The sequence below is a fragment of the Ambystoma mexicanum genome, chromosome 10, assembly GCF_040938575.1.
Source record: "Ambystoma mexicanum isolate Mex_15411 chromosome 10, UKY_AmexF1_1, whole genome shotgun sequence".
NCBI classification, from domain to species: domain Eukaryota; kingdom Metazoa; phylum Chordata; class Amphibia; order Caudata; family Ambystomatidae; genus Ambystoma; species Ambystoma mexicanum.
This window is the reverse complement of record NC_090932.1, coordinates 298,831,337-298,851,248: the sequence shown is the minus strand read 5'-3', so window position 1 is coordinate 298,851,248 and position 19,912 is coordinate 298,831,337. Positions and strand designations below refer to the sequence as shown.

The window sequence follows — 19,912 nt, the reverse complement described above, 5'->3', positions numbered from 1 at the left end:
TTCCCCTTCTGTATCAAATCATCTTCATTCAATAAGGCTACCATCCCTGACAATACGTTATCTTTCTTCCGTTCCAGGATAGGAGGGACAGATCCCAGTCCTAATCTTGTATCATCATGATCGCCAAAAGTTGGATAAGTGTCACGATCCATGCCCCTGACCCCCTCAGGTATAACAGCCCCTTGGCAGCAGTGGGGCTAAAGCCCTTCACACTGGCCCCAAGGGCCTTAAAACTCCATCAGAAACATACATGGAGTCAGTCCTGGCGCCTCTGGCGCCAGGCTCATTATCAGAAATAAAGCAATATCAGTTTTGGACCTTAATCCAATATGGAGGCCTATTACACAGATCAGTTCCTTAGAACCAAGCCATGCGGTCTAGTGTTTTGGGTGTGACTGGGCCTGGAACTACTTGGCCTGGAACTACTTTACCTAGGCTATTTAAACCACACCCAAACAGCAGAACACACTTCGCATTATTCTGCACTCCTGCAGCGTAACGCTCACTGTGTCCAACTCCTGCTCATCTGCTTCTCCGGTGGCCCGATCCTGAAGCTCTAGATCCAGATTCCATTAATAACCTGGAAGAACAAGAACAGCAATCGCGAGCAAGAACACTTACCTGTGAAGTAACCGGTCTTGAATCCATCCTGCACTTCGCTTACCTCGCCCATTTCCAGAGTTCGCCGCAACCTGCAAAGGTAAAGAAACAAGGACAGCATTAATAACAATTCTTACCTGGGCAAGCAGCGAGTCCTGGCAGCACCCTGCGCTTCTATTACCTCGCCCATCTCCGGGTTTCACCATAACCTGCAAGGGAGAAGGAACAAGATCAGCATTAACAAAGCACTTACCTGGGCAAGCAGCGATTCGATCGCTCATCACTCTGGATCATCAACGCAACCTGTACAAAGAAGAGAAGAGAACACAGGTTAGCAATTAACACCAATAAACAGTGCAGCGCTCTGCGCCTCAATAACTCACCGTGGTCTTCGCCATCGGCGCAGCAACTCCGGGATCGCAACCATCCCTGTGAAAACAAAAATAGACATTGTTAGGGAACAGCATAGTGGAGCAAGACACAGAGAAGACAGAGAAGACGGAGGGAAAGAAAGAGACAGAATAAAGACGGAAAAGACATTATAACTCACCTGGAAGACAGCAAGCAGAGTCGGAGTCACAGCCGGTCTGGTCTAGACCCGACATAAAGGCACACGGACCAGTGAAGCAACTAGGTCCACGGAACGCCTGCAACAACCACGCACCCCTGCACAGAGACGCAGGACGGAGAGTCCAACGCACAAAAACCTAAGGTGAGCAATAGCCCCAAGGAAGGGGATATGGACCAGAGGGAGGTGGGAGTCCACCCATCACAGAAACCAGTATCTTAACCCTCCATTCTCCTGTTATAGGCGCTACCCAACGTCTGGCACATAACCAAGCAGAGAGGGGTCCAGGATAGCGCTTAGACCTCCATCGAGTATCGTGTGGCGTCCCCGTGGATACCAGGTGAGCGTAACAATAAGTATCCATGTCAAGGGCTGCTAATTTCCCTTTAACAAAGGAGAGGCTTTTTCTCTTTTCTCTGATTATTTTGCCTGTCAAGTCTAAGATGTCCTGAATAAGCTGGTCTGCCAGCATTGCATTGGGGAAATATTTTCTGGGGTGTGGGGGGTTCAGAGTTATACAATTACTAGATTTCAAAATTTCAACATACTCCATTGATCCAATCCTGTCTTCCCAGATTTTAGATGACTTTTCAGGTGTTTGATTGTTGATGACCCCCTTTGAGGTAGCTGTCCCTTTATCACAACCTTCGTCCCCCAACATACTTCCTTTGTTTGGGGTCCCAGCCTCAGTGGTTCCAAGAGTTATCCATTGGGAACCACACTGGTTAGGTTCTTCCACGACTTGTGACAGGCTTAAATCAATAGACTGTGAATGAGAATTAGCCACCAAGCTAATTTCTGTGGGTTCGGTAACACACCTTACATTATTCCCATCAGCCATCACTGATTTAATCTCAGTGTCTATTTGTGCTTCAGACAATGACGGGGAAAATACATCTTCCATTCGTTTCAAAACCCCCTCCGCCTTAGGATGATTACCATTCATGTTTCCTCCAGTTTCCCCGACACCAAAAAAGCAGCTTGATGGTCCCAAATTACTTGCCTCTGCTTGGTTAGTAGCATTTTGGATCAAAGCCCCGGTTTGCCCATTTTCCAATGGTATGCTTAGGTTTGTAGAGAATTGGCATTTGTTTCCTACTGGATATAAAGACACCACTTTCAGAGGAAAAGGGTGAGAGCTCATTCCTTTATTTGAAATATTTCCCAAAACCAGTTGTGCCTTATTGTAATGTAAAAGTTGGTCAGGTTGAGCATTTTGGTTTCCTTCCGTATTGGATATAGGCGGGGTACTCAACTGGTCATTACCAGTTAAGTCAATATGAGGCGCAACATGTTTTGCATTCGGTGAACGGGAGGGCACGGATAAGGATTGCAGGGTTGTTCGATTAGTTGCATCAAAGACACCCTCTCCCTTTCTAAATCCCGTTTTATCCGAAACCGCTCTGGCTTGGTTTTGAGCATGGAAAGGGAGTCAGGACTGTTTTAAGTTTTGTGCCGCATTCCGCCCAGGGGACGTTTCGTGCGTGGACTGCATGGTTTGGGGCGGCAGGGAGTTTAGGCGTTTCCTCACCGGTAGTCTGGTCCTCGTGTCGTGCAGCTGAGTTTTCAGAGGCAATTTCTTCTGGGTAGGGACTGCGTCCAGGATTCCAGCTGTCGGGTTGCCCTGAAACTGACCAGTCCTCCCAGGGGTCGTACAGCTGATCGTCGTAGGGGACGCTATCCCAGCCACCACCGCCAACACCGATGCAACACCACTTTCGCACCACTTCCACTCCACTGGCGCGGAAGTGGGTGTTTTTGAGTGGTGCTTGGTGAAACAAAGTTCAGCTCCTCTTTCAATGCTCCAAGCAAGCTGCTTAAAGGCACACAAGCAGCTGGAGCACCCGCAGAGTCGTAGGAAGGCAAAACTCAGCAGAGCACGCCAAAAACCCCGGGTCCACCGCCAACACTGATGCAACCCCACTTTCACACCACTTCCTCCCTCTCTCCACTGATCTGGACTACCGTCCCGAGGGTGTTCAACCTACAGCACTTTGAAATCATACCAATGGTAAAAAGACACTATACAAACGCCCAATGACATAACATAACATTATATATTCAGCGATTCCTTTTGCTGCATAGTTTTATGATTGTCACACAAATGTACATGCCCTTCTAGGCATTGCTTGTTTGGGACAGTAGTGGCACCAGCTGCTACTCTCACAAATACATGTGCACCCTTTGTTAGGGGTAGTCATGTATTTCTTTCAGCACTGAAATTCTGCATGATGGACATTTAAAGTATATTATTCAGAGGTTCATTCAGTATGGTAGCACTGGGGACTGCTGACATCAGCAAGCTATGGCACTCCACCCAAATGGAGGCTGGGAACCAATCAATATGGTAGTGTTTGCCATCCTGAACATGAAACTTAAATATTCATACCAGAGACGAATCAACATTGCACCCACTGCAGGGCCTCCCCATCGTGAATAAGGTGACCTAAACATTTTGTCAACCTGAAAGCCATCCTACTGCAAATCCAACTGAATGCAGCCTTTTCATATCAACGATATGTTTTTTGTCAGCCATACGAGGTGACTCCTTTTACCACTATGCGATTACAGTCTGCTTCAGTCTCCCCTTTCCTTCCAGGTTTGCCACGCCTCTTTACCGATCAGTTTATAAGTGCTCTTATTTATCTAATGCTGTGGAATCCAAGCTCCAGCGTGGAAGCAGCAATATAAAAGTTACCCTTTACGTTTTCTCTAAATTGTCAGAAATGCCCCATCTGAAACTAGCTCATGGGGCAGAAGCTGAACAATTGAATTGGGCTCTTATATCGAGCTTCATGCCGCAGTCCAGCCTCGAAGCGGGAGCTGTGATTCCAACACATGCTGCTCGCCTTTGTCTTGCTTCCACGCAAGCACGTTACCCTTCAGCTATTGCACTGGCCCAGGAGGCAGATGAAGCACAGCCTATGTTGAAGATTTGTAAAGCTCCATGTCATCTAGCTTTAGTGCTACTCTCTACAGATCCATTTCACCTTTAAGAACGTGTCTTTGTGGCATGGCCTGTTGATCCAATCCTACTAGGGGAGAATCTGGTGGAGTCTACGGTATATGCGTGTCCTCATTGCACAGAGGCCTCTCCAGAAGCCTGACCCTGCAATCTAGCCTGTGTGGGGTGTCAGTAGTGGGATTTAGTTATTAGTCCATGATTGTGCTATCCTGAGACCGAATCTCTCTTGTTACCTTTGTTACAGCTTCGAGCAACTCTGCATCAACTTGGCGAATGAGCACCTGCAGCAGTTCTTTGTCCGCCATGTCTTCAGGCTGGAGCAGGATGAATACAAGGCAGAGGACATCTCCTGGAAGAACATTGAATTCGTAGACAACCAGCGGACCCTGGAAGTGATCGCCCTGAGGCCCATGAACCTCATCTCCCTAATTGACGAGGAAAGCAAGTTTCCAAAGGTGAGGCCTGAAAATCCTCTCTATGTGCAGCTAGTGACCACCCATGCCATACACCGCAGCAAGCATGACACCAAGATGGCAATAAGAAAAGGACAATTAACTGATTTATAGATCACCAACAAAACAGTGACTGCTCAAACCCTCTGATATACCCCATATTTTTAACGTATACCACCAATTCCTCTCACAGTTTATTTTTCTATTCTTTGATGGGGGCATTTTGAACATCTTTGGTTCACTTGTCATTTATCACTGTTCTATTTCTGTCATAGCAATGGTTTTGCTGACTTTCTTTTTGCCACCTACCTTTCCTGGCACATACAATATTCGTTCAGGGATGTATGTATTTTCTTCTTCTACACACAATATAACAGAGGGATTGATATGATGGTCAATACAGGCAAGATCTAGTTATTCCAATGTAATATTTATTTAATTGTTTTTTTTTTACCGCACCTAAGTTCGGTTTCTAAGCGTGGATCCGGGGTTCAACCCTCTGTTACCCTGCGTGGTCTTGCTTCCAAGACCAGCACCAAAATAGTGGTAAAATACACGTCTTTATTAGTGCCTTGCAAGATGGCACAAAAGTTATAAGGCCATCAAAATGTGGCAATCCCAAAGTGCATAATAAAAGTGCGCGTTGGGAACGTTAACGCATTTTGCGGCTCTACTCGCCGCTTGATCACAGCAACCTATATATTTGTTGCATAACAATTAATGATGATAAAGCCCCTAGCCATCCATCTCTGCAACACGGCACCTCCAACTGACTCCCACAGAACCTTCTCTCACCACTGTGACATCCTATCGTTTTGTGTTCCTCTCTCTAGCCCTTCCATCCCGCAGATATAACACAGAGCCCCAATCTTTATTTTTAAATCAGAAACATAGGGGAAAACTACAACCAGCCACAAGAAAAAGGTTCCTTATGAGGGTGTTAAGAAACACATTTTCATACAAAAATGCTTGTGAAGAATTTAATTCAGTTTGCAATCAACATTAAATAAGCAATTTTTTAAAATATATATGTAACATTAATGCAAAATACCACTAACATACTAACATATGCATCCATCCAACATACACGTGAATAAAGTGCAAAAGTGTGTCATATGACAAATGCAATGTTTTGCAATATTAATTCATCTTAAACCCTTATCAACACACATATCATTGTTGAGAGACAACACATTCACACACCATATATATTAGTAAATTACCAATAAACTTACATGCAGCAATAATACAGAGGTCTGTTTATCATCTAGACCGCTGGACACCAGGAATATTTCATTCTCATCCTGTTTCTTCCAACGTGTGAACATTTTTTCCTGTTTGTCAGATTTTTCAAACATCTCTGTTATAAGAAATGCCAATTTAAGTTTCGACCACGATGGCCAATTGATTTCTGGTTCAGGTCTTCTTCAGGGCAATGCTCAATATTTGGTTGTTATGTTCTGTTTATTTTAAAATTTGTGCAAGAAAACTTGTGTTTTAGAACACTTTCTACTAAATACCAACCATAATATGCATATAATCTTTTTACACAATGTAAATACCAAAGGGTATTTCCTGTTCACCTTCTCTTAGTTTCACATGAGGGGTAGGTGAATAGGGAATACCCTCAGGTATATCGACTGTAATGTGCATATAATCAGTTTACGCAGTGTAAATACACAAAGGTACATTGTGGAACATTCTGGGAAACTAAGGGTGGTGCCATATCTTCTGAAACCCAACAGAAAGGGCCTAACTTGATCCCAGTAGGACGTAGTCTCACTTAGAGACCCTTCGCATCTCCTCCGCCCTTCAAGTCGATTAAATGTGAGTGTAAGTTTAGCAACTGGATAGGTTGGTCAAGGAAACCCAGCATATGGGGAATATTCAGGTTGCCTTCGCCCTTTTACTTCAACCCATGAAGGCAGCAGCAGAGTGTGGAAATATGCCCGAAAGGGCTGTCCACAAATGGGCGCTCAGCAATATAGAACTCAAGCACAAGCCCTGCTAAGCACCTGAGGGCTGTCGCCATGTCACAAGTGATCTGTATTGATGCCATTTGTCACTGTTTCAGGGCACGTCCACTGCAGTCTAAGGGGACCAGGGGCCTTAAAGACAATGCAATTGCCTTATATGATATAACATTCAGAGTCAAATAGGTCAACTTGATGACATAATTAATGTTCTCAAATCTGAACAAAAGGCTAAAGCTAAAGACCATAGTGGTACAATAGATCATGAAAATGTAGGGTTCAAGTGAGTTTTAATGGCATTACATGATAGTTGTTAAAACATACAAATATTTCTTGTGCCTTTATAGATGAAAGAAAGTAGGAATGACTCATTAATACACTAAGCCTTATTTGTAGTATATGTTGCTGCTCATGCAACGTGTACAAGGAATGCCTTTTAGTTTCCTCTATTAGGTGTCACTTAAACACCACCTATAAATCAAAACGATTACATTGGATTATACATAGGAGAGAGATGCAGTGGGGGTAGGGGCACACATCCCGGGGTGTTGTTTGGCTATTCGTCCACCCATAGTCTGCCCATTACCATTCTAGTCCATATGGCCATTCCTACTCACTACCTGCCCCATTCCTACCCAAAATCCATCCTCCTGTGATCTCCTGGAGGATATCACATGCCAGTCTCATTTCTAAGCATTCTTCACACACCATTTCCAGCAGTTGCCATCTAATGGTAAGGTAGTACCATTATTCCAGTGCCTGGCAAATCTCTATTCCATGCCTTCTGCAAAAGCCACAAATGTTGGCTTTCAAAATGCTTGTTTATTTTATTCCCTATTGCATGAACATAGCTCGAGAGCCGTGCAGTGCTTTACAACAGGTGGGTGCCCATATTGAGCTGGGCATTTGTTACAGCAGAGCAATACTGTTGATGGATCGAGCGCTGGACTTGTATTCATTAAACAGGGTATGACATAACATGTCATGGTCCATGTCTTCATAGATGTGGGCATGTATGTGGCCCCTGGCTTAATAGGAGCTAGCCTGGAACAAACTGATGCAGCTCTCTACACACATCTCCTTCAACATTAGAATCAACCCGTTTTGGTTCAAGTGGTCCCTTTCATACAACGTCCTAGGTCATAGTCTTACAACTTGTAAAAAGTGGCAAGATGGTCTCTCCAATGATATCAAGATCGCAGATTCCAGTCACTAATTTGGTCTGCATGGGTAAGGATGCAGCTGTCAAGATATCAGCTTTGGTGTTTTTATTCTGGTCCCCATAGACTGGTGGTTCAGGGGTGGCACCAGTAGGAGAGTTCATTGTGTTCTCTTTTGTGTCAGATTCTTGGAGTTGTTATACTCGATGATCACAAGTGGCCCTTCAGTGTCTTAAGAAATGAAGAGCTCTGGGTCACTGGCTAATGAGGGCTCTCGTCAGTCACCATGATGTCCATCGTACTGGCCATAACAATATAAATCGTTATTTAAGAGCGTACTGGCCTTCTGCTAAGGATGGCACTGTGTATTGTGGAGAATCCTGCGGATATCCCACTAAAACCCTGCCTAGAGTCTCCTTCCAGGTGGCTAGGAGGGGGTGATGGTGCCCCTAATGGACCTTCGCGTATGGGAACAAGGCACAATCACCACACACAAACTGATACACCAGACACAAGGTTCAGTTCCCAAAATCTAGGGTTTATTGCAAAGCAAATAGTCTCAGTTGGCCAACTGGGTCTCAAGTCCCGCAACGTGTGTCTCCAGACCCCGAGGGACGCAAGAGAGCGAGTATTTTTACAACAGTTACATATATACAAAACGAACATCTTACTATCAGTCATGACATATTCAATACCGCCTATAATGTACTTCCATTGGAATGGATTCGATGATTGAATATTGTGACGAATATGACACCTTCAGACATTCATTTAGCAACAGTTTGCAATTTGCGGACTTGCAGTCATGATTCTTTGTTTTAGGGAACACACTGCTCCTGTTCTTACAAGCAAGCTGCGTGTAGGGGAGAGACATATTCCAGGCCTCACTATCTTCTAGTTTCTATTCGTGTGCTAGGGGTTAGCTCACTCTACAGGGCTCAGTGAAGGGGGGCCGTAAAAGGGCGCATAATTCAAGCCATTTAATTGTTCGTTTCTACCATTTCTACCGCATCAGCGAGACTAGCTGGCACCTGCGTAGTGATTAAATGCCTTGTTGCTTACTTCCAAGGACTTGTGCGGGAGGAGACCGGGCAAGCTGTTTGGGTTGCCTGCGTTGTGTTTCAACATGTATCTTGTGGCCTTGTTCTATGCATGAGCAACAACTGAATAATGGAATAGAATATGCGTACAGCAAAACAGTTTGAACAGAAAGCAAGAAGCGATAATTAGTCAAAATGGCGAAACGAATTTGAGGAGATAATTATGAAACCTGTAGGTTCTTCTATATTTCATAAAACACGACTGATAACACCAGTATTTATGCCACAAGATAGATTATTTGTGCCATATAAATCATCTGTAATCACGTTTCATATGAACCTAGAATGAAATAAAGATACAGTGCCCCCCTCCTATACAGTAAACTACAGTCCACGCTCTGTTCCCTTTTGCTTAAAAAAGAAGGGCTCCTATTCAGTAGGGACATTCACTAGATGTATGAATATAGCGTTCCTCGACAGAGAGGAAGAACCATTGTATGTAGGTGAGCTTGTCTATTTTATATGTGGAGAAAAAGCTTATATCTGGTTGCCTAGAAATTGGGGAGGTACTTGTTACTTGGGGATTCTGTTTCCAGGGGTGTTTCTTTCAAAAACAGCAGACATAGTCAAACTATCCAGATCAAGGCCACGACGAGATGAGGAAGGAGGATTGATTGCGGAAGACATAGCAAAATCATTTATACCATTTTGGGGCCAAGCAATAAACTCCTATAACATAAGACAACTGTCCAGAATATTAGAGAAAACAATAAATGGGACAATGGATATATTATACAACATGACGTTGAAGGAAAAAGGGATTAGATTGATGACACTCCAAAATAGGATGGCTCTTGACATAATTTTGGCTGATCGTGGGGGAGTTTGCAAAATCGTGGGATCATCATGTTGCGTATTTGTAAGTGACTCCTCCCCTACGATTTTTGAAGCGATAAGAAAGTTGCACGTTTTCAGCTCCGACCTTCATCCCCCAGAAGGTAGTTGGGAATTAAACTTAAGCTCCTGGTTCTGGGAAATATTACGCTCATGGGGATGGAAATTAGTTGCAATCCTAGTAGCAGTCCTCAGAATATTTCTGACCTGTTGTTGTTGCATACACTGTTTACCAATCATTTGCACTGAAATAAGTGAGGAGTGCGTACATATAGCAACACAAAAAAAAACTCGTCGGTTGGATACTCAAATGAATCATGAAATGAAGACAGTGAAAGAATTCATGTCAATCAATATTGATGACAATGATGATGAGAATAGTAGTGTGCAAAGTTCGGAATCAGATACTTGGTCAGAAGAGGATGCAATGTTTGGATGAGGCGTTTGGCTTACGGCCAAGAGGAGGGTTTGTGAGTCCAGAAATTATCCTCCCATAACACAGGCAATGTATTCTGTTGGCCGAAAACCAACTGCCTCATATGTTCAGTATTAGTACAGACTCACGAGCATGACCAGAGAGCGTCCATGTTTTTTTATCTAATTGACCCGTTTCACTCTTGTTCCATTTCCCATAATATAATGCACTTAAGGACGCGTAACATGCAGAACTCAATGGCAGTGGCTGCACATACCAACCTATTCCCTTACCACCATGCTGTGGTAAGTGAGCACATACCCAACAATTGTTCATTATCCGTAGTAATGTGTTATTTCCATATCCTTCCCTATGTCTCTCTTCCATTGGGGACAAAGTATAAGTAATTACATGGACCGTGCTTTCAGTGGCGGAAATATTTGTAATTGGCAAGAACACTTCTAATGGGTGTATTTCTTCTAAATACCATAATACCACTACTGTCATTATCGGTGCTAATATACTCATAACACACATGACTATTTTTAGGATCAGCATACAATGTTTTCAGCAATGTTTTTTCTGTAACCTTACTGTCTCTACAGTTAACTCATTATCAGCAGCGGTGCAGGAGGGGGCAAAAGCTGGTGCAGGCATTTTTCTCTCCCTGTCCTTCTCCAACAATGTTCGTCATGAATATCTCTTATCGTTGCACTTGTTTGAATGTTAATAAATTCAGGAATGTCAACAAAGTGTTTTGCCAGTTCTCAGCAGCCTGGATTGCTATACGTTGGGCAAGATTATCGTGCTTCTGTTGCCTTTGTACCATATGAGCCCCTCTTGTCCATGAGGGGTGATCTACAAATGATTTTCACAGACATCACCGGGGAGCCGCGTTCCTGAGCTGTCGGATTTGCACAACTCCCACGCCTCTCTCCCCTAGTCCTCCGGTTCCCACTTCATTCGTGATGGGAAACAGAGGCAACAAAGGTCAATAAAACGAAGATTTGATCCCTCCTTGTTTCAAGGCCGTAAATTATACCGCCTTGCTCCTGGTACTGTGTGATCAATAAATAGTGCGGGTGCACTTCCGGACTCAGGCTCAGTGTCAGCCTGCGGTGCAACGAAAGATGATGGGCGCCAAAATGATGATACAGGCTTCGTGTCAGCGAGCAGTGATGCAGGTTCTGCTGGACAACGTTGGGGCACTCTTTGCCCTTTCTCCTTTATAGCAATATTTCCAGGCTTTGTTTCAGGATCAGACAGATTTTGTGGCAAAGAGCTGGCAACAATTTCCTTCGTTCGTGGGGCCGCCGTCTCTCTTTGGTCGTCTGGATCGGGCAGTTCTTTCAATGGCGATGGGACTTTCTTCGTATGAGTGGCATGTATCCATGCCTTCCTACCGTCCACACGGACTGCAGTTTGTGTTGCCAAAAGGACTTGGTAGGGTCCACGTCACCTGGGTGCAAGCAATGATTTTCTCTCAAAGTTCTTCACTAGAATCCAATCGCCTGGTTGCATAGAATGCCCCAGACCAGTGTATCTGATGGGAAGAGCCTCCTGCACCTTCTGATGAATCAAACACAATTACTGCATTAACAGGTTACAGTATGTACTAAGCACAGGGTACTCGATTTCACTCAATCGCCTCGGCTGTGGCGCACACCAAACATTCGCAGGTCTCCCCATCACAATCTCGTACGGGGAGAGCCCAGTCCTTGCCTGCACAGATGTGCGCATGCACAATAAAGCTAAGGGCACTGCGTCTGTCCAACGCAACTTATTCCCCGCACAGATTTTGCAAATTCTGGCTTTCAATATGCCGTTTTGGCGCTCAATAAGCCCGGCACTCATGGGATGTGTGGTGCAATGGAATCGTTTGTCAATCTGGAGACCTGCGCAAATCTGTAATACCACTGCACCCACAAAATGCGGGCCATTGTCTGACCATATGACAAGGGGCAAGCCAAACCGTGAAAAGTACTCCTTTAACATCACTTTTGCAGTGCTCATGGCAGTACAGTCCTTCAATGGATATGCTTCTACCCACTTACTGAACGCACACACAACCACTAGAACATATTTTTAAGTTCTGACACCTTTCAATTTCTATAAAATCAAAATGGATTACCTCGAATGGCATAGAGGGGGGGGCCAAAACTACCTGTTGGAGTCGCTGTCCCTTTCCCAACATTGTGTTGCAAACACGTAATGCAATTCTGTACTAGTCTTTCTGCATTTTTCTTTATGTGTGTGTTCTGCCATACTGTAGCTAAGTGCTGAACTATTTTCTTTGCACAAATATGTGTGGGACTGTGGGCCATTGTGACCATCGTGGTTACATAGGAGTTCGGCGGCATCCAATTTCTACTTTTCTTGTCCACCCAGCAACCTTCTAGATCTAGTTCTGCAGAGCCCTCAGCCCATTCTTGTATTTCATCAGCAGTTGCTTCTGCTGGCATCTCTTTGACAGTGGCAATTCCATTCTCTATCATGCAAGGCACTTCTTCTGATTGTACTGTTAACATCTTGGTATTGAAATCATTGGCAGTTTGTTTCGCAATCCTGTCTGCAAATGCATTCTCCTCTCCCACTTTACATGTTACTTTTTTATGTGCCTCGCATTTCACTATTGCTAGGCGCTTTGGACATGTAAGTGCAGACAGCAATCGTACAATCAAAGGGCCATGTTGTATCCTGGTTCCATGTGATGTCAAGAAACCCCTCTCAGCCCAGAGTCGGCCAAAGTTATGTACCACCCCAAAGGCGTATTGGCTGTCAGTATATATGTTTACACTCAAATTTTCAGAAATTTCACATGCTCTGGTTAATGCTATTATCTCCGCGGCTTGTGCGGAGTTGTAGGGGATTCTTTTACTCTCTACAATACTTCTTTGTGTCGTAATAGCATAGGCAGCAGTTGATGTGCCATCAGGTAATTTGAAGCAGGAGCCGTCACAAAACACTTCTCCATCTGGCTCTTTCTGTGGGGTGTCTGTTAAACCAATTCTTCCTTTTGTTTCTTCTTCAGTAACCATTAAATAATCATGGGGAGGTGATTCATTCTCACCTAATTCTTCCCTGGGTAGTGGCATTAATTCTGCAGGATTCAAAGCGCTACACCTCATAATTTGAATGTTTGGTGCAAATAGGACAATTTCGCGTCTAGTCAATCTAGCGGACATGAGGTGTTGCGTCTGCGTTCTATTTAATAGAACATCTATGGCATGTGGCACCATTAAAATTAAAGTGTGCCCCAGCACCATTCTTTCAGATTGTTTCATTGACGCAGCAGCCACTGCAACAGCTTGCAAACAACGTGGTAAAGCGCATGCTACAGAGTCCCGCGCAGAAGAAAAATAGCTGCGTGGTCTATTTCTTCCACCTTGTTCCTGCGTTTAGACAGCCAACGCGCAGCCTTCATTCTCATGCACAAACAATCTGAAAAATGTTTCATAGTTTGCTGTGCCCAACACTGGGGCAGAGCAGAATGCAGTTTTGAGCAGATCAAATGCTTTCTGACATTCTTCATTCCATTGCAAAGGCATCACAGCATCCTTTTTTGTCAGTGCCACCATTGGTTTCACAATCATTGTGAAGTTTACTATCCACTGCCGGCAATAGGAAGCCATGCCTATTATGGCTCTGACTCCTTTCTGTGTTTTTGGAATAGGCATACCAGAGATACTTTCTATCCTTTCTGGTGTCAGTCTTCTCCCCTCTCTCAAAAGTAGGTAGCCCAAATAAGCCACCTCCTTTCGACAATATTGGAATTTCTTCAAACTCGCTTTATGGCCATGCGCTGCTAAGTGTGACAATAACAAGACAGTACTCTTTTTACAAATCTCCTCTGTATCAGCAGCAACCAATACATCATCTATATACTGTAACAATACACAACCAGCCAGTAGTTCTAACATATATAACTGTTCCTTCAATGCTCTGCTATAAATACTCGGACTCTCTGTATAGCCTTGTGGAATGCGCGTAAATGTAGATGACCGCCCACCTAACATGAAAGCAAACAAGTATCTGCTATCATTGTGTACTGGAATGCTAAAAAATGCATTCTTAAGGTCTATCACGCTAAAATATGCTGCTGAGGCGGGTATCATTGTCAAAATCGTGGTGATGTCTGGAACCAATGGGAATTGAGGATCAACCACTTTGTTCAATGCGCGCAAATCAATTATGAAACGATACGGTATCTCATGACCTCCTTTCTTATACGCTTGGAGAATGGGGCTGTTACATGTGCTGCATATAATCTCTTCAATCACCTTCAGTTTTACCAAATCTGAAACAATACTTTTCAATGTTTTCTCTCCCTCCATCGAAATATTGTATTGAGGAATACATGGCAATGTTACTCCCTCCTTCAAAACAGTTTTTACTGGTTCTATCTTCAAGCATCCCACATCATTGTGATTCATCGCCCATATGCAAGCTGGTACTTCACTCAACTCCCCTGGCAAAGGTTTGGACAAAAATTCGGACACTGGTATATTCTGTGGTGGAATTGTCAAGAACACTCCATCAGGAGTGCAATGGATAGCTGCAATTAGTTTTTTCAATAAATTTAATCCTAAAAGATTCTCCCCACAATTTTCCGTTAAGAGAAATGGACAATATTCAGTAAATGGACCTAATGTTACGGTACTGATTGGGACACTGGATTGATTACTGGCGTACCTGTGAACCCTACTGAGATATTTCTTTGCCCTGACAGCGGTATTTCCGGAACCAAGTGGTGGCCTATTGAGCATTTATGTGCACCTGTGTCTACGAGAAAGCTGTGCTCCCTATTCCCGACTTTCATTTCCACGTAGGGTCGTTTTTGATTCACGGGAATAGACACTGGTTCCGACCCCTGTCTTGGGCTGTCTATTGAGGAAACAATACATCATCCGATGGGTGTCCAGTCAACTCGTCGAAAAAAAACTGGTCGACTGCAATTTGGTCGACGCAATTTGGTCGAAAACCATTTCGTCGAAAAAAATTTTTTATTTATATATTTATTTTTTGGGTTTTCGTTTTGTTAAAAAATGGGTTTTTAGAGAAAAAAAGGGGGTTGGGGGGGGGACCCCCCCAAAAAAAAAAAAAAAAGGGTTAAAATAGAAAAAAAAAAAAATTCGACGAAATGGTTTTCGACCAATTTGATTCGACCATTTGTCTGGTCGACCAATTTTTTTCGACGAATTGACTGGCAACCCATCCGATGCATAGTCACCACAATAATATGTATTGGGTTGTGTGTCAAAAATGTTTCCACTCCTGCCTTTATTTCGCTCACTTTGATTTTGGTTATAAGGAATCTGACCCTGATCTTGGCTCTGATTCTGAGTGCTATTTCCTTGAATATTCTGGTTTTGCTGCATATTATTATTTCTACTCTGTCCATTTGTTCCCGGGTGTCCCCTGTGCGGTCTTCTCTGACCAGACCCATTCCTATTTTGCAAGTGTGGTCATCGCGCTCACCAATGACCCTCTTCTCTAAAATATCCACACTGATTTAATCCCGGAGGCCCTCCATGCATGTTAGAATTACTTCTCCCTTGTGTATTTCCTCTCCCTCTATTGTGTCCCGCTACCTGCTGAAATAACACCCTCGTTTTTAAATTCACCCTATCCTTCGCCTCTTTCTCTTTCTCTGTATTCACCCTATTTTCATAATACTGGGCCATTTGCAATACTTCACTCAATGATTTTGCTTGCCATGCACTTTCTGATGTCATTATTAAGTTTTGAATTGGAGGTAATAATACTCTCACATACTTATCAACAAATAGTCTTTTACCTGCCTCTGTGCTTACATCCTGTCCACTAAAATCTATGAACACTTCCTCAAATCTATTAAAATAATCTGTGGATAACTCATCTTTGCCTTGATCACATGCAGTTAATTTGTCCCACACAATTCTTTTTTCTGGAACTATTTCCTTCAGTTTTTGTATTATTCGTCCTGGTAACGCTGCCATATTTGGCGATGGTTTCTCGCCTGCTTTTCTATCCTTATCCTCTATTGCTCGATTTTCCCATGTGGCACCGTAGGTTTCCTCATCATTTACTTTCCTTATTTGCTTCCATATGTCTGCTGGCACAATTACTGGGAATATTAGGTCTATATTGTTCATAGTAAAAATGGACGATCTCAAATAGGACTCTATTTCTTTATAGAATCCCGCCGGATTCTTCCTCAAATCAGGAATTGTTTGTTTTAGATTATTCACCTCTTGTCTGGAGAAAGGGACATATACATACTGTGCTGTATGATGCGCTTCCGTTACCCGCTCTGGTTGATCACCTGTTGCAGGAATTTCTACTTTCGGCACAAAAGTAGGTGAACCTCCCTCATAGGAAATACCGCACTTACTTTTCCTCCTCCCTCCCTCATATGCAATACTATTGCCAAATCAAGTGATAAGGCTGTTTCTCCCGTTCCGCATTGTATTGCTCTTTTATATATTGCCATCAATTCGGGGGGCTAGCTTGTTTATTTTCTATATCTCTGTCCTGCAAATATTCAACCATCGCCTGCAGTGCTTTTCTCTTCATTGGCAATGTGTATTGATCAAATATTTCGTGCACTTCCATCGTGGGAATACTAGGATCTGTAATCCATTTTAGCGCCTCCCGTGTACATATTTTTAATTTTTCACTCGCCTGTTTTGACGGCGGAAGAAATCGCTGCTGCACATATGGTACCGCCTCTTTCCTTTCCCTCCTTATATCTTTGTTCCTATACCCTGGCATGGCAAACATTTCAGCATATGCATCATCAAGTTCATTTTTAAATTCGAAAAGCCTGTCCACATGTTCCTTTATTTGTACATCTCTCTCTCTACATCATGCCAAAGCATTCAAATCCCGCAACTTCTGCGGTGGTACCATTCCAATTAACTGCTTCCATCTCTCGATTAAATATTATCCCATGCATTCCAACAATACCTGTCTTTCACTAGTTTTCCTGAAATCATACATCAAATCCAGCGTTGATGTTTCATCATTTCCGTCTATATACATCTCTGCCTGTTCTTTCAATTCCCGTTTTCTCTCCTTGCTCACCGCACTACAGGTTACTCGAGTGCACTCACTTTGTGCCGTCCCCTCTCTTCCCGCATCGTCTTCTCTTATTACAGTGAATTCAAGTTCAATGGGCGGAGGGGGAAGGGGAATCTCTTGAGAGGGAGGTGCGGATGGAACAACGGGAACGGGGAGTGGCTGCTGTGGTGCTGGAGTTGCGGGCCGCGGCACTGCTGGCTGTATGATCTGCAGCTGAACTGGGGTTTGAGAAGCAGGGATGGGTTGGGCAACTGAAGGGGGTTGAGCAATGGGCACTGGTGCAATTCTATTAGCCTCTCTTTTTGGGCGCTCTTGTCTCTTCTCAGTTAATATTTTATTTATTAACTCATCTGATGAATGCAATTCTTGTTGAGGATATATTTTGTCTACTCCCATCTGAACACATCTGTCTGACTTTCTTAAATGATCATCCCACTCCTTTTCATCCTGCTCCTTCACCCTCTCTGTTCTTGACTTGTGCCTGCGTGCATTTTTCTCCCTGCTTTTCCAACGAAGCATAGCTTCCTTCCTCCAGTCTCTAATGACGTCAAATGTTGCAGGGCGTGCTTTCTTACGCAACAATACTGATTCCAAATAATCTATCCTCGCAATCTCATAACTCCCGTGTTTTGGCCATTGTCAATCTTCCTTGTGTCTGGTTTGCCTATGCCAAATTTCACAAAACATTATCGCCCCTACACCATACTTTACATACATCTCATATGCCGGCGACCCCACGGGTGGCGCGACCTGGCCAGTTTCCAAAGATTGTCTACCGCAGTGGAAAAATCCCACTCGGCAGGAAGACAATACCCCAGGCATGTTTTAACCTTACCCTGGGCGTTTGATTTTGCAAAACCAACTCTCAACCAATATCAAGGTTATTTAGAATCGGGGCACGACTCACCTGATCAACCAAATCGTCTTTCAAGACACAATTCGTCCGTATACTGACGCAACCAAAAATTGTCGTGTCTGCGTATCTTGGCTCACTTTGCCTCGTTTCGGGACCCTTGCCTCCTTGTTCTATGGCCGGACACGTCGATCAGGAATCAGCTGTGTTCAGATCTGCAAAGAAGTCTCTCATCACTTTCACAGGGGCGCCCCGAACACCTCTTGATCCCGGCTCGACCTTTTCGTCCTCGCTTCGTTTTCTCTTCTCGCCTTCTGTATATTACAACGTATACGATGGAACAAGTGAGGGAGGGTCCCTATTCGGGTGCCATTTTGATGGGGCCCCTAGGGGACCCTCGCGTATGGTAACAAGGCACAATCACCACACACGAACTGATACACCAGACACGAGGTCTAGGGTTTATTGCAAAGCAAATAGTCTCAGTTGGACAACTGGGTCTCACGTCCCACAACATGTGTCCCCAGACCCCGAGGGACGCAAGAGAGCGAGTATTTTTACAACAGTTACATATATACAAAACGAACATCTTACTATCAGTCATGACATATTCAATACCGCCCATAATGTACTTCCTTTGGAATGGATTCGATGATTGACAATTGTGACGAATATGACACCTTCAGACATTCATTTAGCAACAGTTTGCAATTTGCGGACTTGCAGACATGATTCTTTGTTTTAGGGAACACACTACTCCTGTTCTTACAAGCAAGCTGCGTGCAGGGGAGAGACACATTCCAGTCCTCACTATCTTCTAGTTTCTATTCGTGTGCTAGGGGTCAGCTTGCTCTACAGGGCTCAGTGAAGGAGGGGCCGTAAAAGGGAGTATAATTCAAGCCATTTAATTGTTTGTTTTTTCTATTTCTACCACATCAGCGAGACTAGCTGGCACCTGCGTAGTGATTAAATGCCTTGTTGCTTACTTCCAAGGACTTGTGCGGGAGGAGACCGGGCATTTCTGTCTGGGTTGCCTGCGCTGTGTTCCAACATGTATCTTGTGGCTTTGCTCTATGCATGAGCAACAACGGAAAAATGGAATAGAATATGCTTACAGCAAAGCAGTTTGAACAGAAAGCAAGAAGCGAAAATTAGTCAAAATGGCGAATTCTATTCCATCAAAATGGACGCTCTCTGGGCATGCTCGTGAGTCTGTACTAATAATACTGAACATATGAGGCGGTTGGTTTTCGGCCAACAGAATACATTGCCTGTGTTATGGGAGGGTAATTTCTGGACTCACAGGGGCAGACGCTTCCTGGTCCCAATCCTGGCGTGTGTACTGCGGGAGGATCACCTGGGTGGAGACCAGACCCAGGGAGATGGGTAGATTTCGCAGGGTCAGACATGGTACTACTCCTTGGATGGCGACAAGATAATTCCAAGAGAGGTAAAAACATTCTGCCATTCTGATAAATATCAGTCTATGGTTCAAATTAATTCAGTAAAACCTAGGGTCTCAATATCCAAAGATAATACCTCTTCAGAACCATTCTTTTATACCCCTAAGTTTTCATGTCCTCCGCAGTATCAAATATATGCCAAATGTTATAGGTAAAAATGTGACTTTTCCTAACCCTTCTGTCTCATCAAAGATTAAACCTTATAATTCCTCTTTTAATAATATCAAAAGGGGGACTCCATCTTAAAACCTTTCAAAGAAGTGGAGAAACTGTATTTTCTCAAAATGGACTGCATGTTCCAGAATCCCTCAGGGACTGTGACGAAGAAGAGGGCTGAAGAGGCATGCAGGAGTCAAGGTCAGGCAGGCAAGCATAGTAGCATGTTGCAGGGTTAGGCAATTTGTTCTAAGGGCCTGTACCTGAAACCAATTAACCCCCCTGATGGCCATGAAAGGCTGCAGCAGGTG

At 43.9% G+C, this 19,912-nt stretch overlaps 1 protein-coding gene across 1 annotated transcript in view; it reads left to right on the top strand.

The window, feature by feature from the left end:
• MYO7B (myosin VIIB) overlaps window positions 1-19,912 on the top strand; it is a 1,466,289-nt gene that overhangs the window by 477,315 nt on the left and 969,062 nt on the right. The window contains exon 13 of the mRNA XM_069617875.1: window positions 4,378-4,588. Within this exon, the coding sequence (XP_069473976.1) occupies window positions 4,378-4,588 (211 nt within the window). The remainder of the gene's footprint in view (window positions 1-4,377; window positions 4,589-19,912) is intronic.